The 17,853-nt window shown below is 40.2% G+C and overlaps 1 protein-coding gene across 4 annotated transcripts in view; it reads right to left on the bottom strand.

Moving 5' to 3' along the window:
• SMAD4 (SMAD family member 4) overlaps positions 1-16,675 on the bottom strand; it is a 23,236-nt gene extending 6,561 nt beyond the window's left edge. The window contains exons 1-8 of one of the 4 annotated variants that reach the window (XM_025214878.1): positions 16,297-16,675; positions 10,456-10,822; positions 9,031-9,205; positions 8,580-8,609; positions 6,727-6,942; positions 5,017-5,136; positions 4,785-4,886; positions 956-1,006 (exon numbers count right to left, since the gene is read on the bottom strand). In XM_025214878.1, the coding sequence (XP_025070663.1) occupies positions 956-1,006; positions 4,785-4,886; positions 5,017-5,136; positions 6,727-6,942; positions 8,580-8,609; positions 9,031-9,205; positions 10,456-10,704 (943 nt within the window). In that variant the 5' untranslated portion in view covers positions 10,705-10,822; positions 16,297-16,675. Of the gene's footprint in view, positions 1-955; positions 1,007-4,784; positions 4,887-5,016; positions 5,137-6,726; positions 6,943-8,579; positions 8,610-9,030; positions 9,206-10,455; positions 10,865-16,296 lie in introns of those variants that run through there. The other 3 variants (XM_025214880.1, XM_025214877.1, XM_025214879.1) reach the window with 3 other exon arrangements.
• Between the last annotated feature and the right edge of the window lie 1,178 nt (positions 16,676-17,853).

Raw genomic sequence — 17,853 nt, 5'->3', positions numbered from 1 at the left:
TAGAGGCTACTCCTCGGGACAGGGCCACGTTCCACATCTTCTGTTGAAGTTATGTCACTGTCCTGTGCACATCAATTCCCTGAAGAGGGAAACTTCTGCCAAGTATTGTTCATGCATTTTACCTGATACAGTCTTTGAATTATGCATGAACAGTCCATGGAACAGAGAGCAAGACCCACAACTTCTTTCTGCCAGAGGTGCTACAATCATTGTTTGCTTTGTTCTCACTTTATCCTGACTAAATACTGAAGGTATATGCAAAGTGGGATGGTTTCAACAGGACAGGTGGTTTTCATGCCACAACAGTCCAAATTCTAGTAGTCAGAGAAGTTTCCTGGAAGATGTGCGTTTATGTCTTGTCGAAGTCAGGAACCAAATCCTGACCCCTCACATCCTGGTCAAATGGTACAACCCCCGCAAGGCATCAGATAATGGGAAGAGGGAACAGCAGCAACACTAGTGCCATCCTCTTAGTTGTATTATATAACAAAGTCACAGTTACCACACACTCGTGTGTATGAACATGACCCCAGGGTGTGCAACAGGTGTTGTCAGAGCTCTCCTACTGGATCAAGCCCTTCAGGCAACACAGGCAGAGGGAAGCCTAGTTCAGGGATCCCAGTGGGGCTTACACATGAGGAAGGTTTTAATACCAAAGTCGAAAGGCGTTAGGGCGCCTCCCAGATTAGGTAGCAGCTGAGTAAGCGTTACAGAATTGCAGCTTTGGATTGGTGCCTAAAATCCAGCTTAGGTCCACCTTGGGTAAAGTTGTTTTTGGATTTGGACTTTCATATTGGGACCACAGACAGCACACGGGATAAAAATACTTCCTCAAAAGCACCTGTAGGTTTGAAAACATGTCTGGCACGGCTTTCACAAGAGATAAGAGGACCTGAAGTACATAAAGCTAGTTTTCTACTAGGTCCAGAAAAATTCTTTAGAAGAAGGTACTTACCAGGATGATTTGATATAGGAGGCTGGAATGCAAGTTCATTATGAACTGGCCCTTTAACACACAGACAGAGAAAGAAAAAAAAACAAACAGGCACTTTATTTTACACGGCAATGCACGTTTGAATGTTATTTCTACCTGGAATAAGACTCATCTGGCAAGTAGAAAAGTTAATTTTCTCCCATTTTAAAAGACTGTATGAAAGAGCTTAGTCTGGCACAGCAGGCCAATTTAACAGTGATAAACAGCAGGTATGAGTACAAGTTGACTAGGCTCCTTCAACATGTCAGAGCAGAAATAGGCTTTCATGAGGGATTTAAGCGTGGAGGTCTTATGCAAGACAGTGTGGGAAAAGAATAGCTTCTAAAAAGGATGGCAAAAGACCAAAAAAAAAAAAAAGTCGATAATGGTAAATGGACAAGACTGTCCAAAGTACACAGGCCTCTCTTTGGCCTCCCTGTAATCAGCATCCAAATTCATGCATTAATGTGTTTTTTCAAAATCACCAAACTAAGTCAATACTGAAAATATGTATAGAGTACATAGAGCATCAGCAAGAATTTTGAATTCCAGTACTGCAAATACAGGTTAATATAGAGTAAGGACCAGGCAAAAGAAAATAGTGACACTTGAAAATCAGATCAAAAATATATTTTTGCTGATTATGAACAAACTGCCAAAAAATTACAGAATCATAAAAAAGCAGAGCCTGTATGTATGCTGTGGATTCCTTCTCCCAAGGTGCAGCACCCTGCATTTGTCTACGTTGAACCCCATCCTATTCTCGTCTGCCCACTTTTGTAGTCTGTCTAAATCTAGTTGCAGCCTCTCTGTCCCTTCAAGCATGTCCACCTCGCCCCACATCTTAGTGTCATCAGCAAACTTAGACAGCATGCTTTCCACCCCCTCGTCCAAGTCGCTGATGAAGATGCTAAACAGTGCGGGCCCGAGGACCAAGCCCTGGGGTACCCCACTGCTCACATCTCGCCAGGTTGAGTACCACCCATCCACCACTACTCTCTGGGTGCGCCCCATCAGCCAATTTTTTACCCATCCAACTGTGCAGGCATCAATGCCGCAGTCACTTAATTTATTGATGAGGATGGGGTGAGAGACAGTGTCAAAGGCCTTCTTAAAGTCTAGAAAGACTGTGTCCACAGCGACACCATCATCCAAGGATTTAGTTACTTGGTCGTAAAAGGCAATCAGGTTGGTCTGGCAGGACCTGCCTTTGGTGAAGCCATACTGATTGCCCCTGAGCATGATCTCCCCTGCAGGCCCCCCAAGATATGCTCCTTGATGATCCTCTCCAAGAGCTTCCTGAGCACCGAGGTGAGGCTTACAGGCCTATAATTACTTGGGTCCTCCTTCCTCCCCTTCTTAAAAATAGGGACCACATTAGCCAGTTTCCAGTCCCCCGGCACCTGGCCAGATGACCACGAATGCTCATACAGCCAGGCCAAAGGCTCCGCGATGACCCCTGCCAGCTCCCTCAACACCCTTGGGTTGAGGCCACCTGACCTGCAGATTTAAAAATGTCTAGCCCTTCCGGAAGATCCCCAACTACATCTGCACTGACTGAAGGCTTGATAGAGTCTATAGGCTGTTGTGCTTAGAGAGGCTGATAATTGCAAACGCTTGCCACTTCTCTGCAGTGTTCCACATCCGTTTCTTCAAGAACTTATAAGATCTCCTAACACTACGTTCTTTGGAAACAGCCACTGCTGGCTTACAAATCAAACCTGTGGGCTTTCCATTTGCTTCCATAAAGAAGCCTCCATTTCTCTTGGAGCATACAGCACTTGTTTGCTTTCCTCGTCATAAACACAGTCTCTGATTTACAGTTAGCACAAATATACAAGATGTGACAATTCCTTATTCAGGGATCCTAATTTTCTCTGTTTAAAAATCGCAAATTCTGATTTTAAAGCCACCCAAATTCTCCGACTGAAACCCTACCAGTGCCTCAATCACTATAATAAAATTAATTCTAAATACCTATAAATTTTGGTGTTTGATTTTGAGTTTTTGTAATGGAAAAATCATAGCTTCCCCAGCTCCCTTTGCTCACCAGGACAGCTGTCCTTCCCTCATTGCTTTGTGGTGCTGAGCAGCCCCAATATGCTGATGCCCTGCCCAAGCCATTGCCCCTCATTCCCCACCCACAGTCGCCTGGGCCCTGCTGGTGCCCCTCACTCCCCATGCACAGCCCCCTGCCCTCCCAGCCCTGCTGGAGAGGGGCACTAGCTGCCAGGGCTACAGGACCAGGGACCCAGGTTTGCACCCCCATGCTCCCTGCAGCAGCACCCAATCATCAGCTGCTGCCTGCAGGAGGCAGCAGCTGCTGCATCAGAGCGTGACTCCCCCTACCCCAGGGGTTGCAGGGCAGAACCAGAGCCCATCAGAGGGGAGAGGGAGGGGGAAAAAGGACAGCATGAGAATGCGGGCTGCCCACTGCAGGCTCAGGGCTCCCCACCCTATTGCCCTCCCTGCAGGGCCCCCACAGCCCAATGCGTGGGACCCAACAAGGCAGGGCAGAGTGGGACCAGCCGCAGAAGTTCACTGCTGCCGCTGAGAACTCTATGCTGCCATGGCGAGGTAACCCCTGCCCGCCTGGCAGCAGTGAGGGGCACAACGCCATGCCGCCATCCCAGCTGCTTCGCCATGATGATGCAGGGATTGAAGCGGTGGCACCAAGCTTCCCCAGTCCAATGGATCCCACCCACAGGATTATGGAGGCCTCAGAGGGAGGGCAGGGAGCCCCAAGTCTGCAACACCCAGCCTAACGCAAAAGGTCTGGGGGGCACAGGCCCCTCATGTTTCCTCCCCCACAAAGTCTGTACAGTGGAAGGAGCCAGCCTCCCCACCCTGCCATTTTTCATTTCAGCTGTGTTAGCAAGGGACAGAAAATGGGACAGAGACAGGAGGACTAACAAAACAACAAGTGGCTCTCATCAAGAAGATCTAATACAAAACAAAAGAAAAAGAAAGAAAGAAGCTGAGAAGAGAGAAGTATGAAGACACAGAGCAGATAGAGAAGAGGTTATATAAGAGGCCTTGGGCTAGCTCAATACTGACTGATTTACAGTACGCTGGGCAGTGCTGAAAGTCTCAAGAAGATATTTCAGAGGAAGATAGCCAGCCAGATGACCCACCTCTGCAGTCTGTATTTAGCCCACAGACTATGTTTGACAACCCTGGTCTAAAACAAATACAGAAGCAAAACTAGGATGGGACTAAGCCCCGATATTCATGCCAAATATCCTCTTGTGCTATACAGGGAGGGGAATATTCTTCAGCTGAGAAGTTACAAAAAGTTGTTAAATCAATTAGTTGGTAAGGACAAGCTTTTCTTAACGTAATCCAAGTACCTTCAGTTAAGGAAATAAAATCTTCAGAAATATTCAGAGAAAGAAAACAAGCGGAGGTCACAAACTTGACCTTTCTGAAGTAGAGTCCAAGCAACTTCAGAATTTACCATGCATTGTTTGGCACAAAGAAAGACATTAATCAAGTTATAATGCCCTATAAAGAGAGGTTTAGAAGGGAAATACTGACAGGTTCTTTAAGTTACTGTACAGTGCCATATAGATATATTTAAGCTTTTAATCTGCTTTTGACTACTTTAATGCAGTAGAAGGCTCATGAAGAATTGTTCTTTAATTTTCAGAATAAGTTAAACACATGAATTGTAATATTATAAAATAATTTCAGTTCTGAGAGTAAACCAAGAGACTCCACTATTATTCTAAGTTATCAACAGACAGAATAGAAATTAGACTAGAAACAGAATATAGAAAGAATACAAATTAGAAAATCCAGAGATACTTACAGTAATGCATAGGTTGGTGATGCTGAAGATGTCCATTCTGATGGTGAGGTATAGTAGGTGTGTAGGCTGCTGTTCGGCTTCCAGTCCAAGTTGTAGTACTATCTAAAAGAAGAAATGACTAGTTTGCTTTAAAGGAGTTTTCCGGCCCCCCATCTCATTTCTAATTTTATGCGTCTCCTGAACCTTTGGAAACAGGTTTTCAAAAAGGCGGCACATATACGTGGAAACTCACTGTGATGGTAAGTAGCTGGCTGAGCTGCAAACCCATTCTGCTGTGCTCCTGGCTGAGGTCCTGACGCGATCTGCAGGAGTCCATCACTATGGCTACCTGTCAATATACTGGTAGGTTGACCTGGTGGAAAAAAAAAAAAACAAACAAACAAAAAACAACATACTATCCATTATAAATGTTCTACTTTTCTAGCTTTAAAAAAAAGCATGTTTGGGAAGGAAAATGCACATTCACAATTATTCAAGCTATTACAGTGTAACTGCTACAAGTTTAGGATACATTATATTACAAGAGAAAATGAGAAAGCAAATAGGTGTACTTTTATTTATAAAATTAGCTGATAGCTTAAAGCAAGATACTCTCCAACGGGGAAACAAGATCTTTGTTTACTCATCTCTTGTTTAGGATATTTCTTTACTGCATCACACCCTATACCCCCCCCCCGCCCTCCCCCACACACACACCCTCACCTGCTTTTACCTCCAACCACTTGCTTATTTTCAAGAAATTTTCCATGCAATTTGAATGGCCTAACAGTACCAGAAAGTAAATGTATGTGGCTAAAGGTTAGTTTCTGCAATATACGCACCCGCAGTATAAGCTTTCCCATACTGCTCTGCCAATAGCCCTTAATTCTGACCTAAAAGGGCCATCTCTAGAGATGAAAGCATTTCACCCCTTCAACACAGAACTGGAAGGAGCTTCCTGAGCTACTGCATGCAGATGCAGGGAACCAGACTCATTTATTCAAGGAATTCCCAAAAATCACCACTTCAAAACTCCCACAGAAACTAAAACTGTCAACACAGGTCAAGTTCAATGAACACTGAATTTTAGGTAATACCTGTCTTTTCAGCTCTTAACTTAAAATAGGCTACTTTATTCATCAATTATCATTTTAGTCATTGCAAAAATAGGCAAGATTTAAGGTCAGAGACGTAGCACTGACAAATTCTGACATCCCCCATCACTCACCCAGCCCTAAACTACCCACTGCCCCATATCTTTAGCATTTTACAGAGAAAAAGTGGGAAGTTTGAGATTTATGGAAAGATATTACTGCCCTGTAAACAGAAAACCTTAAATTTTGTCTGATATTCCAGTGAACTGGGATCATGGCAAGAATCTGCTAGAGTTAAAATGTGTTTAGTCAGTAAAATGAGGCTCAGCTGGGACTTTACTATAGGAATAAAAAAACACCTTTTTATACGAAATTCTAAAGTATGTTACAGTTCCAAAACAGCTGCATTAGAAAGCTGGCCAGGCACTGCTCTCCAAGCAGTTAGGCTGCATATCAGCAATCGGATCGGTATCAGCCAATAAGGCTGGTTAATAATCGACCATTAGTACTGGCCAAAAAAAAATCTTTATCACTCTACTTAGATCTTTATCACACCCCTACTTAGAAACAGCAACAAAACTGAAGAATAAGATTAGGCCAAATATAACAGAATGTCAGTATTCTTATACCTTACAAAATTCAGGTGCAGATTTTGGAGTCACAGAGTATGATGGAAAAAAGTCACGGACTCCAAGTTAAATCTGACGTTAATACCTATGACAGTGAGGTTACCCTGTGACTGAAACCATGTTTTACTAAAATAAGAGGAAGTTTCCAAAGCAAGGCCTACTTTAGGTAACATCACATCATTGGACCCTTCAAATATTTAGTTTTCAATACTCCCAAAAACAGCTGTTATCTTATCTTACTTGTGGAAGCCACAGGAATGTTGGGAAAATTAGTGGTGCTCGTAGCACTAGACTCAGAAGGAGCTAACATTGCTGGGGTGCTGTACGTCTCTGTGGCTGCCCTGTTACTTGGTGGATGCTGAATGGTTTGGACTGAATGACCTTCCGCAGAAGATAACGATGGCTGCCCCTCAAAGTCATGAACATATTCGTCTTTCACCAGCATACTTGATGGAGCTGTGAAGAAATGAAGGTTTAAATCCTTGAGTATAAATTCACTTTTGCTACCACGAGTAAAACTGAGCAGCATCACTGTCAAACAAATTACAACACTATTAAAGCTGCTTAAGCAATCAAGCATGGTCTACATGAACAGTACTGTATTTTGGGAAATGTCCTCAGATTACAAATATGCAAGTCATCCAGTATTGTATCAGTTTAAAGAAGAGGAACGGAATGACCTGCACAGAATTAGGAACTCTCTTGCTATTCCTGAAGTACAAATTTACTCAAAAAGCTAGACCCATCCAGAAAGCATTTAGTTTTCTTTTCCAAGGAGGAGGATGGGGCAAAATGCAAACAGGCTAACTGCCGAGCAGCCAAGCTTATAATAAAATTATAATCTTACCACTGCAAGTACCTAAAACAGAATATGCAAGGTGTAACTCTCTCATAATAACCTTAATCCACCACTACAGCATATTAACTATTCCTCAAGTTTCACTGAGCTACTTTTGTGCAACTCCCATCATGACCAACTGGAAACATTCACCTTAAGGTAAAAAATAGAGCCCACTGCGTATTTAACAGTATAAACATCAATCTAGAACAGTTTTCATGTGCAATGTGGTGTGTTACTATTACTCTAAGAACTAACTTAGAAATTCCTTATTGGGCATTAAGCCATCATTAAATTGTTTTAAATTGGCTTCCTTAAGAAATTAAAAACACACACAAAGTATACTAAATTGTCTTAAGTTCTCTACTTTCATTTGTGTACTTATAGTGAAACAGCAGAACACCACTACACCTATTAGGTTCTGGACTATATAGTTCAGGCCTGGTACTGAACAGATTAACTCATTTTTCAAATGACCTCTTCTAATCCTGTTGCATGGGAACAGGACTAGAGAAGAGAGCAGGGCTGAATGGAAAGTTGGAATTAAAGCGTGTGAAGGTTAGCAATTTGATTTCAAGTGATTCAGACCCAAAAGCTTCTAGATACTTAAGTTCTCCCTCCCCAGTGTCCAAATCTCCTACCACATTTATTTCCTTTAGGAAAAAAGAAAAAACGAAAGTCTAGTTTTGGTGCAGTGCATCTATGGGAGGGCTCTCCCTAAATCTATACAGCTGCCAAAGTGTACACAAACTATCTGGTTAATTAATTGTAAATTTTAAGTGTTTTTCTCCCACAATTTACCAATTTGCTTGTATTCCACCTGGCTGCCACATACACACTGCAGAAAAACTGTCTGAATTATTTGTGCAGGTTTTTTTTTCTTTTAAGTACTGGTTTAAAACAGGAGAATATCGTTTACTCTTAGCAACAGTTAGCAACTCGACCAACTGTTTTACAAACACCAGATTTGTGGCTTACAGCTTTCCATGCTTGGTCTTAACCCAAATGAGAGAGTTTTTGAAAACTTAAAAAGCAACTGAGAGGGCAACAAAAGATAAGTTGAAACCTTTGGGTTTTTGATGCACACATCGCATCTCCCATGCAGTACTTTGAAAGGTTTCCCTAAACAGAGTAAACCAACAAATCTTACTTTAATCCACTGTAACATGTATTAATAGCCTGTGCTTTTTAAAGTTCAGTCCAGTTCACTTCTTACATGGAAGCCTATACCAATTATAAGCAATGAACTACTTACCAGAACTCTGCAGTGTCAGTCCTGAGAGATCTTTTAAAAAGGAAAAAAAAAAGTCTTAAAAAATGATAAATAAAAGAATCCTTAAATAGTGATAGTTTACTAAATGATAATGCAAATGCATTCATAATCATTTCTATAAACTAAAACATTGCAGGCTATAAGTTCCCATACTGTGCTTCTCCACCACTCCTTGCAAGCCATACAATCACTCCTATGTCTTCTAAAAGAAACTGAATTTTTTTCCCTTATATCTTCTGTTTATTATCAGGTTAAACTTAAGTAACTATTTCCACTAGAGAAGGTACATGAAAAAGGGTAAAAAAAATTCCAAAGCACACTATCTTCAACATTAAAAACTCATGTATTCTTTCAGACCTATATTTCCTAGAACAAAGTAAAATGTATTTTTACTTCACTTCCAGTGTTCCACTTTAATCAACAGCCTACTTACCGATGCCCGGGGACACCACACGCTCATAATGGTAAGGATTCACACAGACACTGTCACATTTTAAGTCAAAAGCATACTGACAATATTTAACATGCTTGAGTTCATTTTTGTGAAGATCAGGCCACCTCCAAAGACGAGCATAGATCACATGAGGGAACCCTTTACGACCAGCCACCTAGAAAAAGTTAAAGATACAAAACTCCACTGAGAAAGTAAAAGGAAGATTTTGCTTTCGTGAATGGGGAATAAAGTTGACCAAAACTGAGCAGATACCAGTCCCAGAAGAGACTTTCCCCTATCCTCAAAATTTAAGGGAAAAAAAATTGTAGGAATACATTTCTTCTCCAAAAAAATAAAAATAAATAAATAAATAAATAAATAAATCTGCATCCAATAGAAATAAATATTCCAAAAAGAAACCCCATGGGAACTGAAATTAATGTATTTTATCCTGAGAATAATCACAACAAGCTGCAAAAGACGACACTGGAAATAAGCCGTCAGCCACAACAAAAGTGGTCTGATAAAATAGAAAAATTTAGATTTCCACATGCTTGTAAATAAAAATTACGGGGAAAACAGTAGAATTCGATCCCCAGATTAAAAATTAATGGAAAACATCTTAGCAGATGTGAAAACTGTTCTTATATGCAACATGTGGCATGCAGCCAAGCCATTTACCATATGCTTGAGAAACTGAAGCCTTTGTACAAAATAAAATAGATGCTACAGGGCAAGCCATGTTCCATCCTCCCTAGCCTGAACACTGCGGGACCTGTGGCTTTGGGAAGGAGGAAGATGGCACGTATAAACTCTGTGGAAATAATCTGCATCATTAGTATATGGGCTTTACCAGTAGGGAAATAAACACCAGCATGTTATACCATGCTGAGTGATGTGCTCTTAAGGTGGACTCAGCTATACTAGCAAAAATGAGCTTCACATTGGTATAGGAAAACCAACCCCAACACTATGCTAACAACAACATGGTTTCTGCTAGCACTGCCATATCAATGATCAAAGAGGGATTCTACCTCTTCATGACCCTGTCAAACCTAAGCAAGCAGGCCATAGTACAGATGCAGCTTAAGCCTTTCTGCAAAAGTAACAAAAATACCTTATGAAGAAATATGCTAAGCCCACTAGCCTGTGCCCCTAGTGGTATAAATTTATCACACTACCACTAGATCTTCCCATTGCCCAAAACCTACCAATCCTACAAACTCCATTAGTTCCATTACAGGAACTAATGGAGCAAGCCCCAGAGCTCCAAACTGCCTGCATATGGATTTACAGGTCAAACTTATGCTGAGGAGCCACTACTCCTACTCTTCAGTATACCCTAAACCCAGTTCCACTTGTTTGTACTCCCACTCTACAAGCATTAGGAGAGAAAAAACCATCAGGTTTTGCATTTGGACTAACCTGAAGCCTTCCATCCAATGTTCTCTGTATTGTAACACATTTACTAGGATGAGCTCCATTTGTAGTTATAGCTGTAATCAAAGAATCCAATTCATCTTTTTTCTCCTTTAGCTTTTTAACTAAACTTTCAATTGCTCGTTTTGCAAAAGTTTCACTCTCTCCACCTTGTCGATGGCACATCAAGCTGTGAACAATGCTCAGACAAGCATCATTACTTGTTGGTGTGTTAGTAATAGACATATTGTCCATGTGTCACAGCCTTTTCTTTCAGAACAATGTCTTGAATCTTTTTTGGAGTTACACTTTTCAGGCCAGCGAACAAAAGATGATCAAAGAAAGTGTCAGGTGTGTTGTGTCTTGGGCAAACCTAGGGGGAAAAATACACCTACTTTAGAACAGTGTAATAAGGCATGAAGAGATCATAGCTTGGAAGTGAAATTTGTTTTTAATCAAAGTACAGGGGAAAATGATCTAAAGCACATCAAAACCAATTTGAGGCCCTCATTGTCCTGGCACTTATACCTTGACATCATGTTTGATCTTTTTAGAGACACTTTTATACAAAAAGTTTTTATAATTCTCAACAGGGAAGTGTCATATATACAAAAAAGATCTGGGTAGACAAATTACCTTGCACGAACAGGTTTTGATTTGGGGGAAAAAAAAAAAAAAAGTTCAGCAACACTGATTTGTAATACCTCGTATAAAGGAGATTCAAACCAATTGCAGATTAGGAGGATTAAAACCGCAACTGAAATCTGTGATTTAACAACCAAATTTTATTCTTGTTCGGCATTTGTATTTTAGCTATTTTCCAAAAGACAGATTCGTGCTTGGCTAAAACATGAGCTTCACAGTAATTCTGATATTTCTTCGCTGATAACAAGCAAGGTATGTTATAACTTTACACATCTGAGCAATTATCTTATTTAACATACACTTTTTCAAATTCTTAATTTCCACATTTTTGTTGTGTTACATAACTGATACATTTCTTGTTTATTAGATTATATTGACTTATTTGTGTCAAGCTGCATTTGAATTGAAATTGAGATTCAATTCAATAAACTTGATTTTTTTAGTTATTAGTCAAATAGAACCAACTTGAGTACACTGAATACAATAAGAAAAAGCTATACTATATTTTGCCTTGATCATTATTTTTAATAGAGAGAATTATATGAAGTTAATGAACTAAACCAATTTTAATCACACATCCTTCAAAATTTTAGAACCAGTGGATGTCATGCTTTTGCACTTCCATTTTATCAGTTGAAAATAAGAAAACATGCTTTTCTACCTTTTAGACTCAACTGGTTTCTCAACTTTGAACAAACAAGTGACAAAACTAAGTGAACTGAACAAACTGAAGCAAAGGCTTTCTGCACTTGCAAGAGAGGCTACCACTATTAAGTAGTGGTATAACATATCAAAAATACTCTGTTCTGAGATGTTTAGCCAATGATTTCCACTAATTTAGTAATCAGGTTTAAAAAAAAAAAAAAAAAAAAAAAGACACTTCGGGCATTTATACACATACCTTTGTCCCGCGACGCACTGGAGCTCCGCCGCTTCGGAGCAGACTCGATTAATCGATTCTGCTCCGTACGCGATATGACTCAATTGATTGTTTAATCGCGCCTGCTCCGCACGCAAGTTGACATGCACATTGCTGCACCGCATGCAGTTGTAGAAGCGGAGAAACGCACGTCAGCGCGCAAAAAAATGGAGGCGGTGCACTTTTGAACTAAAGCACTGCTGAGGTGTGTTAGTTCAAAAGCACACCGCCATTTTCTGTGTGCTGATGCACATTTCACCACTTCTACAACTCTATGCTTTGCAGCGCCGGGTGCTCTTCAAAGTGCCCGGCGCTGTGGCGTCTACACATGTAAAAAAGCCCCTTGGCACCAAGCGCTTACTGTTTGATTGCTTGTATTATATTTCAACTACTGATTTATAGTAAGTTTAGGTCTCAAAATATTTTGTTAGGTTCATATGTTTATTTTTAAAAGAAAAATTTAAACAAAAAAAAATCTGATTTCAACTGTTTGTTTGGAAAGAAGTGATTTTATGTGTATACAAATGGCATGTTCTAATTACAGCACTGATATGCTGGAATTCAGGTTTTCATCTGTTAGCAGATGTTGGTAAATTTTCACTAGAAAAATAAATTGTCCAAAATTGAAGAAATATTTTATAAATGGGAAGTTATTTTAGAAAGTTAACTTTTTGTATACTTGTATTCTGTGGGTCAGGCCTTCTGGTCTTTTGGGAAGCACTGCACTAAGGCAGTGGTCCTGAGCCTTTTTAGACTCCAGGAACCCCTTGTTCAGCTCACAACAGTCCTTGTTAGACTCAAGGCACGCTTCCATAATTATTAGCTTTTAATTGTCACTCATTCTTTTTTTATTTTGGAAAGATAAAGTAAATTTTCTATTGCAAACAACTCTAAGATAACAACAGGTCAGCATATTTTTGACATCGCGGATTCCTATTCGAAATCTCTAGGTTTGTCTTGTGAATTATGCTTGCACATTTAATGGTACAAATACTGAGTGACATCCCGTAGCACCTTTGAAAGTATCTCAAGGCACTCCAGACTTCCACAGCTCCCTGTTTGAGACTCACTAGTGTAAAGCCATAAAATGTTTCTGGCCTATCTAGTTTCAAAGAAAAAAAAAAAATCACAATTAAAAACAAAACTAGGCTCATTAAGTATGCAAATAAATTATTTTGGCATGGAGTATTTCCACACAGCTTAAGTGATCTTACTTGTATGTCCCTTGCAACATTACTAAGGTACAATTATTGCTATTCACTTTGCCATTTAATGACAATTCTGCTACATCCAACAAGTAAACCTGCCCAACACATATGGGCACCGATCCTTTCCAAAATCCTACAAGCAACTATTGCAAAAATGGGCATCCTAGAAACAGACAACCAAGCATCTATCATGCAACTCATGTTTGAGAAACCAAGCTTATGCCATATTCACATATTGCACACCTCTTTCCCCCAAAAACCAGCCATGAAAAAAAACCTGGGGGGTGCTTTTTAAGCAAGGAAGCTGATTTCTGCACTGGAACCGAGGAGATGCTGGAATGGCTACATGGGGCTGTGTTCCTTCGGCTTAATGATGGAGGGTTGGAGTATGCTCAGTCCAAACCTGCTGCCAATTCAGTAGCAGAGACAGAATTAAACTGCTAGATTTGGCTGAAGAGGAAGCGGAGAGCAAGCGATGCTGTTTCATGCATCAAGAATTCAGCCACAACCCTGGATTTGGGGGGGGGGGGGGGGGTGTCTTCATTTTACCTTCACAAAACAGGGTGCATGTCTTATTTGGGAGGCTGTGGTATGAAAGAAAATTTGGTACGCACTCCACATTTGACAAAGCTCAATGTCAGACTTCCAGGGAACAAAAAACAAATTTGCAAATAAACATCAGCAACTCCACTGTAAACTGGTAACTCACTACTGTGTTCTAGCACCTAGAAGTCTGCATCCTAGGAAAGCCAGATTCATTCTCCACTATTGCAACTACAACTGGCAACAGAGATGACTCCGGTATTTACACCAGGGGATCAACTATGGCAGGGTAAAATTAAATTAAAAAAAAAAAAAAAAAGATAAAAAGTATCCAATTCGAATTTATACTCTAGTTCCTTACTGCTGATACCTGACAGAAAGTTGCAAGTCCTTATTTTCCAGGAGCAGGTAAGACCCTGGAGCAAACTACATACCATCAAACACTTAGACAGCAGACCTGAATTTACGTTAACTACCATAATTACTCATATACACGAAGAAGTTTTTCCCCTCCATTTGGCATGGGGGGGGAGGGGAAGCCCTTTGTTTTAGAACCGCATAGAAGGAAATCTCAGTAAATCCACTATTATTAAACTGCTGCCAAAAGCAGCATGCGCTCAGCAATGGAAACCAAGTATGAAGTTGATTAAATGCAGCCAATACTAAGTATCACTATGAAACACATGGCTCACACTAGGCAAACATGCTGATAGGAACCTACCACAAGAATAGGTTAGTGCAGCCCATTAAGCACAGTCCCCCTCACTGCCAACTCTTTTTAAATCATGGTGAGCCACTACCTGCATACATTTTTACTTCCTCTTCACTCCCACAGCTGAGCTGCAGCTTTCTTGAGGGGGTGGAAAGCTATCTATCTAAAGTACTGTACAGTGCTGAGCTATGGGGTCACAATGGCTTGAAATGCTGTTCTCTGCTGGGGCCCAGCCCAATGAACTCTGTAGTAAATCATGAGTCTTTTGGCTTTGGAATAATATCATGCAGTTTGTACTACATATAAAAGTAGGGGCCAAAGCACTGCTCAAAAGTGTGTTTATGGAGTACCTGTGCTAAAACTCACAGCAGTTTAAAAAAAAGGTAACGTACATCAATTCTGAATGAACTAAGTGCATGGGTACTATATGCAAATTACTTTAGCCACATTTCATTTCATGTTTATTGTTTTCAAATTTGCTCCTCACTTCTTTGTGCTCAGGGTCTGACAGTAAAGAAAAGGGGAAGTTGGGGGGAAGCAGAGAGCAAAGGGTCTACCTGCCCCCTGAGATTTATTTTCCCTACTGTAGCAGTGGGAAGGGGACAAATTCAAGGCAAACCTCCAATAATTAGATTCTATACTGGGAAAATTATAACAAATTCATAAGTTTTCCATAAGCAGAATCTAATTATTGGGAGGTTCTCTTATAATCAGGGTCATCTTCTACTCACATAAATATGGTACCATCGTACATGGTACAAAGGGAAATTTAAAAATAATAGCTTTCCTTTTGATTCTAGTACAAGTATGCAAGTTATATCCTTCCTAAAACTGCAAGTTTTCCTGTTCAATGTTTATTCTCTCTGCAATTCCACCTTTAATTCAATGTTATATAGCAAGCTTGATACTAACATTAGAGCATAATAAATATCTCCTCTCCTTCTCAATGGTTTACCTTTTCCAAAAATGCTTGAGCTGAAATTTCTACAAGAGAAAGAACATTTTCCAAACAAGTCTAAACAATGTTTTTCACTTTTTTGAATAAAGTATAAAAGATGTATTTTAAAATCTTGGGGCTTTTTTGCACTACAATACATGAGGAGCAGTCATTTATAGCTAAACCTAGCATGAAAGTTATTCTTCACTGCAATTAGTTTTGGCATAAACTGACAAACTTGTTAAGTAATACAGAACAGTGACATTTGCCTTAAACAGTGTTCCAAAAACATAAAGCATATCTACCTAGAAAATAAAACATTGAAAAAAAATTAAGAGCAACTAAAGACCACATGCATGGGGTTGTGTCCTATGGCCTGCAGGGCTTCCCACAGGTCCAGAAATTTGGCAGCAGGGAAGAGGTGGCAGTATTAACTGCCATGGTTTAATCCAAAGTTGTAGCAATTACCACTATTAGCACTCAGCCACCGCTAAATTTCCAGACCTGTGGAGAGCCCCACAGGCTATCCAGCCCCATGGCCTAGTGGTTGAGCACCACTAGATCAGTACCTTTTAAGATTAATACCTTTTAAAGGCACCAATGCTCATCTGGGCATTTCTCAAGTCCGATTTCATATTCAGGATGCATCACAAAATTGCTTTCATTTAAAAGAACAATGGAAAATTTGACGTTACACACTCAGAAATTAAGAACTCCAGGACACAGTCTCCAAAGTATCCTTGAATATGTAACTACTTATACCCACCCATCCTCCCATGCAGACAATATACAGAGAAGTGGTTCTCAACTCCACTGAACTCAAGGGGCCCATCCATAAAATTGTGAATTGAGTGGCATCCAGTTTATATATTACAATGCTTACCTCCTAACACAAGGGTGGTGGGGAAACCATCCAGGCAGTGATTAGCCTGAGCCTGGATTATTTGCTTATCACCTCACATCTCAAGGCAGCCTTCAAAAGGATCTGGCAGCACTCTGGCTAGGAATCACAGAGCTGGAGTTGAATATCTGCCCCAAGCACAAAGCTTTAAAACCATCCTACGTAACAGTCCAAGCCTTGGTATGTGGAACTGACTTTATGGCCCAAGAGCCTCCATACTTCCCTGAATAACTGAGGTTCATTGAGACTGCAGTAGAAACTGTTTATGGGCAGCCCATAAAAGAGGGGACGGCCTTGCAGTGCAGCTAACACCTCCTGTTCTCTCCCCAGAAACACAACCTCAGAACCGCTGAACCTGTAACTGAAGGAAAGAGCAAAGCAGAGAGTATAAGAATAAAAATGGGGACAAAAGAAAGATTAGTGATGGAAATGTAAAAGTCGACTAAAGTGTGCAAGCCATTACAAAACCAAATTAACCATCAATATAACTTAATTTGATAGCTAAATGAAAATTCATAAACAAGCCAACCCTAAAGAAAGTGTTTAGTTCCACCCTCTAAAGATCTCTCTCCTACAGAATAATGAAGTTAGATTACTTATTCAGGTAACATGAGAAAAGAAAGGAACATCGAAAACTACATTAAAAGTATAAGCTAGCATAAAATTCTATGTTGCAGCCAGGTTAATGATACTCTAGGAAATTAAATATGCAAAAAGCTATACATTTCAAGCCTAACATGTTACTGATTTTGTTTAAAAAAGAAACAAGTGCTATTAACTAGCACTTTACAAAAGATATAATCAAAAAAGGAACTAAAAATAAGATCCGATGCAGAGAAAGTTACATCTGATACAAACCAAACACAAATTAAGATGCCTAGCACTTATTTACTAGACAACCAAGTAGTTAAGCAGCTACCAAACAAAGCGCATCTCAAAGAACAATTTCTAGCCAGCTTTTCAAACCCCTTCCTTAAAGATCCCACCTGAACCAAAAACTCATATTTTTCTCCATTCCAGACCCACAAAACAGCCTCACTCAGAGCTACACTGAATTAGTGAAGGGTGATGCATCCTTTTAACCGAGGCAATGAAATTCCAAACAGGAGGCGGCTGTTTAAAATGGACAATGAAGAAGCATGTGGCTGGCACTAGCTTCGCATTTTCATGCCTATAGATACTTCGGAAGAACAAGGTTACCTGAACAATACAGACAGAATTTGCAAGCATTTAGGTTCACCTACACTGATAAGTAATATCGTATAACTAAGATGGTAATATTGCCTCTTGAAACCAACACCGAGCAGCTATGCTAGGAATCTTATTTCATTTGCATCCTCATGTCTGCACAAGGCCTGTCTAGGAAAAGGGTGCATGCAAAATACCTCTTGGAAATTTCTCATGGTTCCCAGAAGCTTTATGGTACATCCCCAAAAACAGCAGCTATTTCAGTCCTGCCACCCCAAAAATGACCAGGTTGAATGTAAAAAGCTCTGCTTCAGGTACCAAACACTAGTCACCAGTCAAGTGAAGAGGCCC

The sequence above is a fragment of the Alligator sinensis genome, unplaced genomic scaffold (assembly GCF_000455745.1).
Source record: "Alligator sinensis unplaced genomic scaffold, ASM45574v1 scaffold24_1, whole genome shotgun sequence".
Lineage (NCBI taxonomy): Eukaryota > Metazoa > Chordata > Crocodylia > Alligatoridae > Alligator > Alligator sinensis.
The sequence above is the reverse complement of the archived record's forward strand: the minus strand, read 5'-3'. Positions and strand labels throughout refer to the sequence as shown.